Below are 15448 nucleotides of genomic sequence, written 5' to 3' on the forward strand. Positions count from 1 at the left end.
CCTGGATCCTGGCTCCTGCCATCGGATCAGCGCGGTGCGCCGGCTGCAGCGGCGGCCATTGGAGGGTGAACCAACGGCAAAAGGAAGACCTTTCTCTCTGTCTCTCTCTCTCTCACTGTCCACTCTGCCTGTCAAAAATTAAAAAAAAAAAAAAAAAAAAAAAAGACTTAGAATACATCTCTCCGAACCTGTAGGGTTTCAGATGAGAAGTCAGCTGTCGGTCTAATTGGAGATACTCTGAAAGTAATCTGGCATTTCTCTTGTGCACATTTTAGAATCTTTTCTTTATGTTCAACTTGGAGAGTCTGACTACAATGTGTTTTTGTGAAGATCTTTTCTGTTCATGTCTGTTAGGTGTTCTATGTGCTTCTTGTACGTGGACATCCATTTCTTTCTCCAAATTGGGGAAGTTTTCTGTAATTATTTCACTAAATAGACCTTCTAATCCATTCTCTCTTTCCACACCTTCAGGAACTACTAAGACTGTTGGGTCATTGGTAGTATCCTATAGATCTCCAACACTGCTTTTTAGTTTTCTAATTTCTTCATCTTTTTTTTTTTGGAGGGGGGGGTCTGACTGTAAAATTTCCATCAATTTTCTAAGTCAGATATTCTTTCTTCTGTTTCACTGAGTCTGTTGTCAAGATTTTTCCACTGCATTTTTTAATTTTATTCTATTGAATTCTTCATTTTGAAGGTTTCATTTTAATTTATAGTTTCATGGGAGAAATTTTTGTTCATGTCATATACTGATTTCATTAGTTCGTGGATTTTTGCTTTGGATTACTTCTAAGTAATCCTATGATAATTTTTTGAATTCCATTTCTGACATTTCTTCAATCTCTTTATCTTTCACAATCTAAAATTGAAGTATTGTGGCCGGCACCATGGCTCACTAGGCCAGTGCTGCGCCTCACTAGGCTAATCCTCCACCTTGCAGCGCCAGCACATCGGGTTCTAGTTCCAGTCAGGGCGCCGGATTCTGTCCCGGTTGCCCCTCTTCCAGGCCAGCTCTCTGCTGTGGCCAGGGAGTGCAGTGAAGGATGGCCCAAGTGCTTGGGCCCTGCACCCCATGGGAGACCAGGAGAAGCACCTGGCTCCTGCCATCGGATCAGCGCAGTGCGCTGGCCACAGTGTGCCAGCCGCGGCGGCCATTGGAGGGTGAACCAATGGCAAAAGAAAGACCTTTCTCTCTGTCTCTCTCTCTCACTGTCCACTCTGCCTGTCAAAAAAGAAAAAAAAAAAGAAGTATTGTGTTTTTTTTTTTTTTTCAGGGCATCATGCTGTCTTCCTTATTCTTTTTTCTTGAGTTGGTGTGTTTATTATTCAGCATTTGTGGAGAAACTTGTTTGTTTCTTTTTTTTTTTTTTTCCTTGTGATGGCTCTTATCTTTCAACTATACCTCTGTGGCTTAGTGGAGTATCTGCTCTTTCAGTGAATACCCAGAGGTGTGTGCTGGGTGTGGCCAGGGAGCTCTGTTCAGTGTCCAGGGTGAAGGGAGTGTCCAAGGTGATACCCAGGTTGGGCATAGTAAAACTCTTCTTTTTTTCTTTTTTGTCAGAGGGGTGATTTGTTCTGCTCTGTTGCATAGTCTCATACTCATCTCCTCTCCTCAGAAGAGACCAATGCCTGGGTGCTAGTCCTAGCAGGTAGAATTTTCATCCTTGCTGCCACAAGAACCACATAAAAGATCTGTGCAGTCCTCGGTGTAAACACAGATCCCGTAGCAGTGACCCTCACCAGGGAATCAGGGATCCCTGAGCGTGTGGAGCTGCCCACAGTGGCTGCCAAAAGTCCCAGCCAGACCCTGTGCCTTCCCATGCAGCCACAGTGTTTTCACAGTCTGGACACACAAGCCTCCCACAGTCACAAGCACCCAGCCCCCTGTCAGCTCTCCCAGCCAGACTCAGGTGTCTCCTCTCAGCTGGTTGTGGACGTGTGGACTCAAGATGGCACAGCTATTACATATGTCCACAATGATGTCTGCCCTCTCTCCGTTAGTTACAGGATGCAGGTGTAGGGTGGTCGGGAAGAGAGAAACGTGCTCCCTTTATTTCTCCTCTAGTTTGGCAGGCTCTTCCCACAGCTTTGTTGCTGCACTCTGGTCTCACCTCACTCCCCTGAGCTGGTGCATAGCCTCTTGGCTGCTGGGGTCCTGAGCCGTGCGTGTCCACATCCTCCCCGTAGCTCCCTCTATTACGCCTGGAATTTCCTTTGCTGTTTTCCCCCTAAGTCTTCCCTGAGACCACACTCTCTTACCCTAGACTAGAGCAGTAAGCTCCCTCCCTGTTCCTAACCCTCCTGTCTTGGATCTCCAGGGGGTTAGGATTTTAACGGATGAACTTGGACACATCAGACCCATGGCACATACTAATAAAATAACTCAAAATGTGGGAAGTTACAAAGATATTTATTGTAGTAGAAAAACTTGGAAAGAACCTTAATGTCCAGAAATAAAGGAATGACGAAATAAGCATGAAGTATCTGGTTAATAGCCCATCATGCGGCTATTAAACTTCAGCCTCTAGAGAACAGCTAAGGACATAAAATTGTTCAGTGAGAATGTGGACAATTACGTGCAACAAAAAAGTGAATCTATGTATAGAAAAAAGAGCTGAAATGTGATAATGGTTTTCTTTTTTTTTTAATATATTTTTGACAGGCAAAGTTAGACAGTGAGAGAGAGAGACAGAGAGTTATAGAGAGACAGAGAGAAAGGTCTTCCAAGGGAGGGAAGTTATGGTGGGGGGGGGGGGGCACTGTAATCCATACTCTGTACTTTGGAAATTTATATTCATTAAATAAAAGTTAAAAAAAAGAAAAAAAAGAAAGGTCTTCCTTCCATTGGTTCACCCCCCAAATGGCTGCTACAGCTGGCGCCTGCGCTGATCTGAAGCCAGGTGCTTCTCCTGGTCTCCCATGCAGGTGTAGGGCCCAAGCGCTTGGGCCATCCTCCACTGCACTCCCAGGCCACAGCAGAGAGCTGGACTGGAAGAGGAGCAACCAGGACAGAATCCGGAGCCCCAACCAGGACTAGAACCCGGGGTGCCGGTGCCACAGGCGGAGGATTAGCCAAGTGAGCCGCAGAGCTGGCCTGATAATGGTCTTCTATGTGTGATTTCCCTTATTTCATCTTAGTGATAAACAGTTAATACGCTTTATTTAAGGAGATAAAAACAATGATAAAGATAACCCCAAACTATTGAACCGAAGAGCGAATGTGCGAGAGATAGGAGGAGCAGAATTATAAAGATAGCGGATTTCACGTATTATGTGCCAGTAGTCTGTCCTGGGAATGTGATAGATGTTATGTCAGCACACAGGTTCATTTATAACAACGCAGTGGGGGCAGGGATGTTGTCCCTGCTTTTAACACTTGACACCTGGAGCAAGTTGACTGGTGGTGTGAAAGGAACTGCCCACGGGCATGGATCACTTCTGGTGCATCTCAGAGGTGAGGGCTGGGCCCAGGTCGAGGGGCTCCAGGCTGCTTGTGCCAGGCCACCTGGCTGCGCTGCCAGTGAGGCTTTGCATCCACCTGAAGACTTAGCCACCTAGGAAAGAAACACCGAAAAGCACCCGATGGTCTGTGCTGAACGGAAAGCAATTTGTTCAAACATCTCTTTTCTCTGGTTTTCATTTTCTTATACCAGAGGTTGCTTTTTCTCTGTCCTCCCCAAACCACCTCTTATTTGCTGGAGCCTGTGTTTATGTGTGTGTTTGTCATTTTTGCTTCTTAAACACACATTTTTTAGAAATTGTGTTAGGGCTAGCATTGTGGCATAGTAGGTTAAGCTTCCGCCTGCAGTGCCGGCATCCCATATCGGCGCCGGTTCTAGTCCCGGCTGCTACACTTCTGATCCAGATCCCTGCTAACGAACCTTGGAAAGCAGTGAGAGATGGCCCAAGTGCTTGGGCCCCTGCATCCAGCTGGGAGACCCAGAAGAGGCTCCTGGCTCCTGGCTCCTGGCTCCTGGCTCCGGGTCGGCTCAGCTCAGTTGTAGCCATCTGGGGAATGAACCAGCGGATGGAACACCTCTCTCTCTGTGGCTCCTTCTCTCTGTAACTCTGCCTCTCAAATAAATTAAAAAAAAAAAAAAAAACAAACAAACAAACAAACAAACAAAAAAAAACACATGAAAGCTCCCTCTGCTCCCACACCAAAAAGAAAAGAAATCATGTAACAGAGACATGTTCACAAACTACTGCATGACTTTGTAAAGGAAACAAAGTGACATCACAGGCCTAAATCATATCCCCATTAATAGTTTACATCTCAAAAAGGCTTTCTCTTTTCCTGTTTCAGTGACAAGGATACCTCCGTCTCCATGAAGTATTCTGCATTATTTCGGTCTTTTCCATGGTCCAAAGAATTGCCTTTTCAGCTCCCAGAGGGCAGCATTTCTTCGCGTCCAGGATCAGGAGTAAGTGATAGTGAGGCGGATCAGGCCTTAAAAGGTAGGAGGGGTTTCACATACGGTTCTGTAAATATGTTATACCTATGACTGCTCCTCTTAATTAAATGAGTGTTTTAAATCAGAGCTAGGCTGTGTTATCTTGTCCCCCATTGTCGTAGATGAGAAATGAAGTTCAGAAAGATCGGACATATGCCCAAGGTTGCTTGGCTACTTAGAGTGGCAGCTGCTGCCCTGCCCACCGGGCTACACGACCTGCAGGTCTCGGGGGTGAGGGGCACCTGCTGTCTGGAGGAGGTCTTGGTGACTTGGCCTCTGTCCAGTGAAGGTGAAAGAAGCATGGAGGACTACAGGTTGCTTGTCAGTCTTCCGTTGTGGAGGCTTGGAAGAATTCTGGTGCTTTTAGGTTTGCCCCTCCTCCTCACCCGCTGCCTGCACCCCACTGCCCAGGACATATGTGAATCACATGTGCAGACCGAGCCAGAGTGGCCGCTGAAGTTTTCTTTCTGGGCTCCATGTCAGTGTCCATAAGTACTGCTGAGGGAAGAAGGGCTGAAGGTGAAAATGGGAGAAGAGAAAGAGAAAATGGGTGTCAGGATGGATGGTGGGGTTTGCGAGTAAGTAGAAGAAGGAATGAGTTGAGAGAATTCTCTAGAACCTGGAGACCAGGAGGCAGTCACCATTGGTAGCCTTTGGAGAATGTTCTACCTGATCCGGCTTGCTCAAATGATCATAGAAACTGGAAAGAAAATACAGCCTTCTTGGCTGCCTAGGATAAGAAGGCACAGTGGGTGGCATCTCCACAAGAAAGAAGTTACTAAGGCGAGCATTTCTAAGCAGTTCAAAGGCATAGTCCCTCTTTGTGGCTGTATTCAGGGTAAGTGGACAAAATGAGGTCTTTTCAAGGAGTTTGCTTACAAAGGACACAAGCAATAAGGTTTAGAGTTCCAACACCAAAGCTCCAGGACATAATCTCTATAGACCTTTGTGTCATCTCACAAGAAGTGGGAAGTATTTTAGGAGCCCCTTAAGGACTCGGACCTGCCACTCCAGAGATGAGAGGACCCGGAATGTGGCACCACTGCTCTGGCTTCCCCAGGAATGCTGTTCCACGTCTTTCCAATTTCTGTCTATGTCCTCCACCATACCTTTCCTTAAATGGAATACTCATACTCATACTCAACTTAACCAGAGTAAAGTTGTCTGTGGTGTGGTACAGTGGAAAGAGCATTATATTAAGAATCAGAAGATGAGTTCTAGTTCTAGTTCTAGTTCTAGTTCTAGTTCTAGTTCTAGTTCTAGTTCTATACTAACTGATTATGTTGGGAAAATCCATTAACATGTGAACCTGGGAACAATATCTTATAATAACATAGCGTTGCTATCTATTTCTATAACAAGTAATATAGGACCAGATAAGATGAGATATCTAAGAAAGTAAAGTGATAGATACCTGCTGGGTATTGTGGCTAAATTTTTATACACATAGCAGAAGATAGCGGTAGTTTTCATCAGGGATGGTTTCTGTAGTTATTTTGTTCCTTTGAATGGGCCACGTGTTCCTGTTTCTTGGTGTGTTTTATGATCTTTTGTTTAAAGTTGGGCATTTGAAAAAGTGGCTACGTCTTCCAGGCTGCAGACCGGATCAGGGCGGGGGGGAGCCCTTCACCAACGTGAGGGCTGTGTTCTGAGCTAGCAATCAGCTTAGCAGCTCTCTAGCCCCTTTCTGGGTGTGCACTCTCCCTGTTTGTGTGCTTTCCCCCAGTGTCACAGAATTCACAACTGCTTTTAAATGTGTTAACATTCCCCAGGGTTTTACCTTCCCAGGACTTTAGTTGTCCTATTGTGTTCCCTTGTGGTCTTCCTGAGCCAGGCCCACTGCTCCCGGTGGCTTCCCCTAGTTTGAGATTCCAGCTATACGTCTCTGGGCCATCTGAAGTCTGAGTTAGGTGACACAGAGACCAATAAGGCAGTCCTTAGAGTTCAGAACATTGCGCATTAGGTCAGCTTGCTCTGACTGTCCTGAAGAAGGGACCTGGGAACCCGACTGCGGTGTGCTGGGGAGGGGTACAGCAAAGGTGAGCAACAACACAATGGAATGCTCTTCCATTTTGAAGTGGCTTTTCTAGAACGAGCATTCACTTGATTGCTGTAGATCTTTAACTGATTCCAGGGCTCCGATAAAGTTGTTTTAGCTAGTCCAGCTGTTTACTAAATATTTTCAAGGAATGAGAGGGCCTGCACCTTCCTATTCCGCCATGTTGCTGATGTGCTTGTGGTGTGGCAAGCACATCACATCCTGGTTCTAGATCAGTTAAACGCTCCTGTCTTTTTCATAAGAAGTGCCACACTGCATCTGTAGCATCCATTATATGCCAGGGTGATTTCTTTTTACACAAATGCAGCTTTGACTTCTGTGTTTTTAGCATTCTGGTTTCATAATGCTGGTTTTAGCATTATAACTTGATCAGACCATTTGGGGTCTTGATTCAGCCCCCTATATTATGCATTTTTGAAATCTCAGTACCTAAAATCCATGCCACCTGTACCTTTGTCACAGTCACTGTCCACCATAGGACTGAGGACTTGGCTGTGGGTAATATCTTGTGATAAACCTTAGAGACTCAGTTCCAGGGTCAATTTCCCATTTCCCATTGTGTTCACATGGAAACTCTGGTAAGTGACCTACAAAAATAAAAATATGAGTATATGATGTCAGTAATATTTTGAACTCAGAGGTCAGCAAGCTTTCTGTAAAGGACCAGATAATAGATGCTCTTGACTTTGTGGGTAATACTGGATCTTTTGCAATGGCTCAGCCCTTCCAATACAAAGGGAAAGCATCCATAAATAATATGTAAATCAAATGTGAATGGGCTGGTCCCAATAAAATTTTATTTATACAAACAGGCTGCAGGCTAGATTTGGCCTGTGCATCATTTTTTATAGACTTTTGCCTCAGTAGAAGGGAAATTAATTTGAAATAATTGTTCTTTGCAAATCCTCTCCAGTACTCATCATTGAATCTTTTCTAAATATACAACAATTTATTTAATAAACTGAAATTTGCTAAGATTTAAAGTCAGATGTGCCCAATTTTTGAATGGCAATATTGTTTACTCTTAATGAGTTCTCAGTGGCCAGATACTCAAAAATGATTTCTGTAAATAATTTTACTACCCTGAGGTATAATTATCTGATGGTGGAAATTTGAACTGATTGAGAAAGAAGGACTACTTTTCTACTATCTTCTTTGTTATGTGTGGCCTTTATTCTCTTCAAATGTTTGCCTTGTTTTTCCAGCTTAAAAAATATCTCCATGGTAAAAAAAAAAAAAAAAAAAAAAAGAAAAAGAAAACAAAGACGAAATTTCTTTTCTTTTTGTTCCTCTCTTAACATGATATTATCTTTTCAAGTAGTGTGCTCTCTGAATATACCTTTAAAAGATCGATTTTCCCTTTTGCCTTAGCTCAACCAGTAGATGCAGGTTTCTTGATCTTATAAGTCATTTTCTTTTCTTACTCTTTGTAGAATCTTATGCTTCTCTTAGTCCCTATTACACTACTTTCTCACCAATAAAAATTATGTTTTACCTATAGCCACCATGCCTCTATCTTCAGTATGTCGTCTTCTAAACTCCTTCTTCTTCCCTGAAAAAAAAAAATTATTCCAGACACCTTCCTGCTTGGTGAATAGACCAATCTCAGAGGACAATAGATGAAGTTTCTCTTGGAAGCACTTCAGTGTGTGTGTGTCTCTGTGTGTGTGTGTGTGTACACGCAACCTGACTGGGTATGATTAGGAAAGAATGTGGCCTGGACCACTGTCAGGAGGATCCAGGGCCCTGGGGGAAGAGTGTTAGAGTCAGTGCTTGCTGTAGTAACTTTCTGTTGTCCAGTCGTGTACCTGATATCGTCAGACTTCATCTCCTACTTTCATTTGATTCTCAGAGTTTCTCATGAGTTAATTCTAAAACTTACTCTGGTGTTTATAACTAGCAATGTGTATTTTTTTTGTTTAGTGTACCAGGGGTGTAAACTATATGTACTGTATTTTTTTCTTGTTATTTTACAGCACTATGTTGGCAAAAATCATTTTCACATGAAGAAGAGTCTGTCCAACATAGAAGACACTCAGTCACACCCATCAGTCGCCCAGGTTCCAACACCAAACCGACCCTGCCTCCAATCCCTCATGGCCGCAAATGGACTAGTGCTTGATATCTGATCTTAATGTGGGGACTTGCTCTGATAATGTTCAGTCCCTTGTTTTTCCTGGCCGTGGATTCCAGCTGTTTCTCATTCAACCAACTACCTATGAAACAATGTTCCACCTGCCTTAATTCTCTCAATTTCTTTTGTGATTCTCTACGTAGTGTCTTTTATTTTTTTTTATTTTTTTATTAAATGTGGGTTGTTCCTAGCTTTTAAAATTTCAATTTTTTCTGTATCTATAGATGATTTTTCCAGCTGATTCCTGCTTTGAAATATCTGAAGTCAGAATCTTCTCGATCTTGGCTTTCCTCTGCCTGTAGTGATTTTTTTGGATATATACAACTGGGATTGTGGTCTGGAATCACATTGTGTCCATTTTTAACACAAGTGCATGCTCTGGAGGATAACTATTTTCTTCCCATAATGACAGGATTATAGTGTTCCATTTAACCTGGAACCAAAATGATTTGGCAGAATCTCTCAAATAGAAACAAGTAATGGAATGTTGAAACGTTCTTGACTCATTTAGCCAAAGAAGGACTTGTGGAGAGCCAGGATTCTTACTAGCCAATATTAATAAGAATCCCTTCCATCGTGTCTACATTTCCACCCCCAACCTGGTAGTAATGAGGCACCTCTACCCCTTCCCAACAGGGATTACCAGGGACATTCTCATTAACAGCCAGGACTTCCACCACCGTCCCATCTCCTTAGAGTGTCGATGGAGGCCATGTGAGGAGCAATAATGAGATGGTCTTCCCTCTTGTAGCCAGAGTGGTATAAGCAGAGATCTAGTGGAGACTCTAATGCCCACCTCTGCCTAGCATTCATAAGATGTCTCTCCTCTCTTCCTGAGTGTCAACAGAGGCCAAGTGGAGAACTTCCACCTCCACGTGGAAATAATCCACAAATGCCTCTTTGCCCTACTGACATGGTGGCAGAGAAGGCCTGCTAAGATAGAAGATTTAAATAATAGTATCATAGCTATCCAAAATGTCTAAATATAATTGTTTTTAAAAGATCACTCATCAAGAACTCCAACATGAACAAGAAAAAACAGCATCTGCCAACAAAACAACATGGGTGTTGGAATTATCTGGCAAGGATTTTAAAGCAACATTCATAAAAATGCTTGAACAAGCAATTATGAGCATGATTGAAACAAATGGAAAGATGATCAGCAAAGAGACAGAAAGTCACAGAAAAGAAATAGAAGACATAAAGAAGAACCAAAGGAAACTTTAGAACTGAACAATATAATAACTGAAAATTTAAAATTCATCACATGACACAATGGTGAATTGTAGAAGACAGAAGGGGAAGAAAATCAGTGAACCTGAAGACAAAGCAGTTGAGATTACCCAACCTGATTGACGGAAAATAGGCTAGGGGCCGGCACTGTGGCTCACTATAATATATAGGAAGATCTAATATTCATGTGAGAGGAAGGCAAAAGAATGTGGGACTGAAAATATCAGAAGAAACAACGTCCAAGAATTTTCCTAAATTGGCAATTCTGCAAAAGGCGGAATCCTGCAATTTCAAAAGGCTGAGTGAATTAAAAGCAGAATAATCCTCACAAAAATTTATGACAAGGCATATCATAAACTTCTGAAAACTAAAAAAGAAAAAAATCTTAAAATAGGGAGGAAATTATACCTTTGTTATAGGAAAAAACAAAATCAAATGATGATTGTCTCATTAGAAACAATGATATCAGAAACCATGGAAGTGGTACAACATTTTCAAGTACTAAAAAAAAAAAAGAAAAAAGAGAAAATGATCAACTTGTAATTCTATATTCAATGAAAACACCCTTAAGAGTGAAAGAGAAGTCAAAAAATTATTAGATGAGTTAAAAAGGAATTTAACCTATCCTTAAAGGCGAAAAGAAGTTCATAAAACAGAATAGAAATAATAAAATAAGAAAATTTGAGACAGCAAGAAGGAAGAAAGAACAACAAACAGAGGAAAAATATAAGTAAATGCGATTTAAGTTCATTTTCTTTAAAAAAAAAAAAGGATTATTTATTTATTTAAAAGGCAGAGTTACAGAGAGAGAGAGAGAGAGGTCTTCAATCCAAGTGTTCACTCCCCCTATGGCTACAATGGCAGGGCCTGGGCAAGGCTAAAGCCAGGAGCCAGGAACTTCATCCGGATCTCCCTTGTGGGTGGCAGGAGCATTAGCGCATTAGCAGGGAGCTGGATCAGAAGTGAAGCATCCTGGACTTGGCTCAGTGGTTAAGGCCCCAGTTGGGATGCCTGCATCCTATATTGGAATGCCTGGTTAGAGTCTCAGCTCTGCTTCCAATCCAGCTCCCTGTTAATGCACATTCTAGGAGGCTCAGCACTTGAGTCCCTGCTACCCACATGGGAGACCTGAATTGAGTTCTGGGTTCCTGGTTTCAGCCTGGCCTAGCTGCAACTGTTGCAGGCATTTGGAGAGTAAGCTACCTTCTCTCTATCTTCAAATGAAATGAAAATAAATAATTTTTTAAAAATTTAGCCCACTGAGACTTGGCAGTAAACTTATTTTTAAAGTTAAATTAAAGTTAAAGCTAAATAAAGTATTAAAAAAAAACTCAAAAAAAAAAAAAAAAAACAACCCTGACTCAATATATGCAGTTTATAGGAAACACACCTGAAATATAACAACACAAGCAGATTGGAAATAAAAAGATGTGAGCCTGTTTGCATACCTTAATCAAAAGAAAGCAAGAATGATTATATTAATACCAAATAAAAGGCCGGCGCCACGGCTCACTAGGCTAATCCTCCGCCTAGCAGCGCCGGCACACCAGGTTCTAGTCCCGGTCGGGGCCCCGGATTCTGTCCCGGTTGCCCCTCTTCCAGGCCAGCTCTCTGCTGTGGCCAGGGAGTGCAGTGGAGGATGGCCCAGGTGCTTGGGCCCTGCACCCCATGGGAGACCAGGAAAAGCACCTGGCGGCCATTGGAGGGTGAACCAACGGCAAAAGGAAGACCTTTCTCTCTGTCTCTCTCTCTCACTGTCCACTCTGCCTGTCAAAAAAAAAAAAAAAAAAAAAAACAACCAAATAAAGTAGGCTACAGAGGATAAAATTATCAGAGACATGTACATTACATAATGATAAAGGATCAGTCAACCAAAAAACATAACAAGAATAACTATATATGCACCAAAAAACAGAGCTGAGAAACATGAGAGGCTAAAACTGGTAGAATGGAGAGTAAAATAGATTTACAGTTAAAACTGTTGGGTCCAACAGTCCTTTCTCAACAACAGATGGAACAAGTAGACAAAATCAACAAAGACAGCGAAAAGTTCATCATCATCCAATGGAATTTAATTGATGTTTATAGAATACTGCGTCAAATAGCCCATAAACATTATTTTAATATTCTTTCATCATTTGCCAAGGCAGATCATATTTAGAGTCAGGAAAGAACCTCAACACATAGAAAAGAATTGAAATATAGTGTGTTCTCTGCTTACTATACAATGAAACTAGTAAAAGGAAAATCTCCAAACATCTGGAAACTAAACACATTCCTAAATAATCCATGGATCTACAAGGAAGACTCAAGGGAATAAAAACATATGTTGAACTGAATGAAAATGATAATGTACCACACCAAAATATGTAACATATATCTAAATATGGCTAAATGGATGCACCAAGGAAACCAGGAGCATTGGTAATGGCCTCTATGGCGCTTCCCTCTGGAAAATGGTGAAGAAAATTTAAATCAGCCAGCGTCCCAAGGACACTTGCTCCTTCTGCGGCAAAACCAAGATGAAGAGACGAGCTGTGGGGGTCTCGCACTGTGGTTCCTGCGTGGAGATGGTAGCTGGAGGTGCCTGGACACACACCACCACTTCTGCCGTCACAGTAAAGTCTACAATCTGAAGACTGAAGGAATCAGAAGACCGGTAGAGGCACCGTGTTTGAGACGTCAGTAGCCTATAATAAATGGGCTCATATATATACATATGTGTGTGCACATGTGTGTGTGATAGTAACAGGAGTGCCTGTTAGGAATCTTAGGCTGATTAAGATAGTGCACGTGTGGTGAGTATGAACACCTCAGGCCACAAACTCTTAATTTTAAGTTCAAATCCCAAGACAGAGAAAATCTTACTTCTAGTCAGCTCAGGACAATCTCAATGAACTCACAGTTTACCCCTCTTGCTGTACACCTGGGGTTGCATCCACCTTCCAGGGGTCACAGAGTTTCGAGGCTTCTGGTCCCTGCATCAATAAGAAGGTCGCAGGTGTGTCCTGGCTGCCAGAGGTCATGCCAGCAGCTGTGGCCGCATCCCCACCACGCTGAGCATTCTCCATGTGCCAACGCTCCTTTTGGTGCTCTCTTGACAAACGCACATACTGCACCAACTGCTGCGCCCTGTGCCAGGAGTCAGACTCAGCCTGGGTCCGCCCTGACATCCATGCAGCTGCCTCTCCTTGCCTAGCTCCCATCACGGAGACGCACGGGGAACGTGGTGCCCCAGGGCCTGGTGGAGCTCCCCATGGGAAGCCAGGCAGCAGGTTGCACGGCCCCCACTCCCAGAGTCCCCCTAACCCTGAGTTAGGCATCTGTAGTAGTGATTTCTCAGGGTCCATTTTCCTCAAAATGCCAGTGGCCAGGCTGCATTCCAAGCCAATTAAATAAGGGTCTCTAGGCATGGATGCCCAGGCACTGGATTTTTTTCAACGTCTCTTGAGTGATTCCAGTGATTGCAATGTGTAATCAGGTTTAAGAACACTGCCCCCAAAAAGACTGAGTGGAGACTTCCTAGGATAAAATCATCATTTTTGGTGGTGGGGGGGCAGTTTATAAGTGGCCACATCACCACACCCTCATTGGCAAAAAGTGTATTGTAATTTTTGATCATTACTAATTTAATAGTTGAAAATGTTATTGTATTGGTTAGGTTTGCTATTTTCATATGCTTATTTTTAATTAATATTTCCTTCTTAGTCAAACTATGAATGCTGGATCATCTTTCTGTCACCTGTTAATCCTAATACGTGTTTTCTCTTCATTTTCGTGAGAACTGCGTCTATTAAGTATTAACTATTTGGTTCCCACTTTTTATAAATCTCCCAATTTGTTATTGCTCTTTTTTTAAACTTTAAATACAGGGGCTTTTAGCCCTTATGTAGTGTTTGCTGAGTGCGCATTCTTGAATTCTATTTTCTTTAGAGCAGCACTGTTTAATAAGGCTTTCTGGGATGGTGGCCACGTACAGTAGCCTCCGTCCTCCCCAGTGTGTGGCTGCTGGCTTCCCTGTGGCTATCGAATACTTGGAAAGCAGTTAGTGTGACCAAGGAACAGACATTTTATTTTTACTTTTAATATATTTAAATGTAAATAATCACATTGGCTACCAGTTGGGCATTGTAGTTCCAAAGGCTTTATTATAGTTTTGTTCTTGTTGGCCCAAAAGTCATTTTGAGTTTTTTTTCTTATAAGCTCTAATTTTGGTGAATTACAATGAAGAAATGAAAATCTGGTTTAAATTGTGTTAGAGTTCCTTATGTCTTCCAAGTTCAGGTTAAGAAATCAGAGGTGAGTGTGGAGGTGTAGCAAGTACAGGCACTGCCTGCAGTGCCTGTATCCCATATGGCTCTGGTTTGTTTCCCAGCTGCTCCATTTCCAATCCAGCTCCCTGCTCATGCGCCTGGGAAAAGCAACAGAAGATGGCCCAAGGGCTTGGGCCCCTGCCACGCCTGTGGGAGAGCCAGATGAACTCCTGGCTTCAGCCTGGCCCAGCCCCGGTCATTGTGGCCATCTGGGGAGTGAGTCAACAGATCGAAGGTCTCTTTCTCTCTCTCTGTGTGTCTCTCTCTCTTTGTAACTCTTTCAAATAAATAAATCTTTAAAAGAAACATCAGTGGAATTAAAAAAAATCTATGGTATAATATTTTGCTCTCTCTACTAATTAAGTTTTATTAATTATGTTTTTAAAGCTACCGAGATACATCCTCTTACTTTTATCGACTTGTTCTGTAATAGACGACATTGCTATTTTAGTATCTCACTGTAATTCTGCTTCTGTCTCTTATATGCCAGTTTTTTTACTGTATAAATTTTGATGTTATGTTAATCAGCTCATAAATGCTCAGGACTATTATCATAATTATAGATTTCAATATAGAAAGATCCTTTTGTCTTTGTTTTCTTGAATTGATTTGCTTTGAACTTTCCTTTGATTATATCAGTGCCACCTGCGCTTATTTTTATTAGCCTGATGCACCTATCCTTTTCATCTTATTCTTTATATGTAATTTAATTTTGGTCTCACAGTTGTTCTTCTCTAACCCAATCTGAATCTGCCTTTTTACTTTGGTTGTGGAGGAAAATAGTTTTATTTCTTTTTAAAACTCATAAACTCATTTTGTTTTATATTTCATGGTGAGTTTGAGACTCTGGGCTTTTATTATTATTATTATTTGCCATTTTGCTGATTGGTTTATGTCTTTTGCTATATATTTTGCTCTTTTCATTTTCCATAACTTGGAAAGTACATTTTCCCTGTCCTGATGAACTTCATAGAATTTAAATTCTTAAAAGTTTCTCCCTGTCTTTCTCATTCCCACAATTATAAATTTTATCAGGAATTATAGATTCAGCCTATAGAACCTCACCCTCATTTCTGTTTTTGGAGGTTTTTTTGTGATTAAATATTCAAGAACAGTTTTGCTTTATAGTCACTATTATGTTATTCACTCCTCCGAAATTTCCAGAGGCCTTGATGTTTACTGCCAGTTATTTTATCTAACATTTTAGTTGCAGACTCTTCATCTAAGAGCGGGAAGGGAGCGTGGGGAAGGGGAG

At 42.0% G+C, this 15448-nt stretch overlaps 1 protein-coding gene across 4 annotated transcripts in view; it reads left to right on the forward strand.

The window, feature by feature from the left end:
* LRGUK (leucine rich repeats and guanylate kinase domain containing) overlaps window positions 1-11234 on the forward strand; it is a 125794-nt gene extending 114560 nt beyond the window's left edge. For all 4 annotated transcript variants that reach the window (XM_002711985.5, XM_017342684.3, XM_070071326.1 and 1 more), the window contains 2 exons: window positions 4307-4458; window positions 8490-11234. In XM_002711985.5, coding sequence (XP_002712031.2) covers window positions 4307-4458; window positions 8490-8635 — 298 coding nt within the window. In that variant the 3' untranslated portion in view covers window positions 8636-11234. The remainder of the gene's footprint in view (window positions 1-4306; window positions 4459-8489) is intronic.
* Window positions 11235-15448: the final 4214 nt, after the last annotated feature.

Source organism: Oryctolagus cuniculus, chromosome 3 (assembly GCF_964237555.1).
Source record: "Oryctolagus cuniculus chromosome 3, mOryCun1.1, whole genome shotgun sequence".
Classification (NCBI taxonomy): domain Eukaryota; kingdom Metazoa; phylum Chordata; class Mammalia; order Lagomorpha; family Leporidae; genus Oryctolagus; species Oryctolagus cuniculus.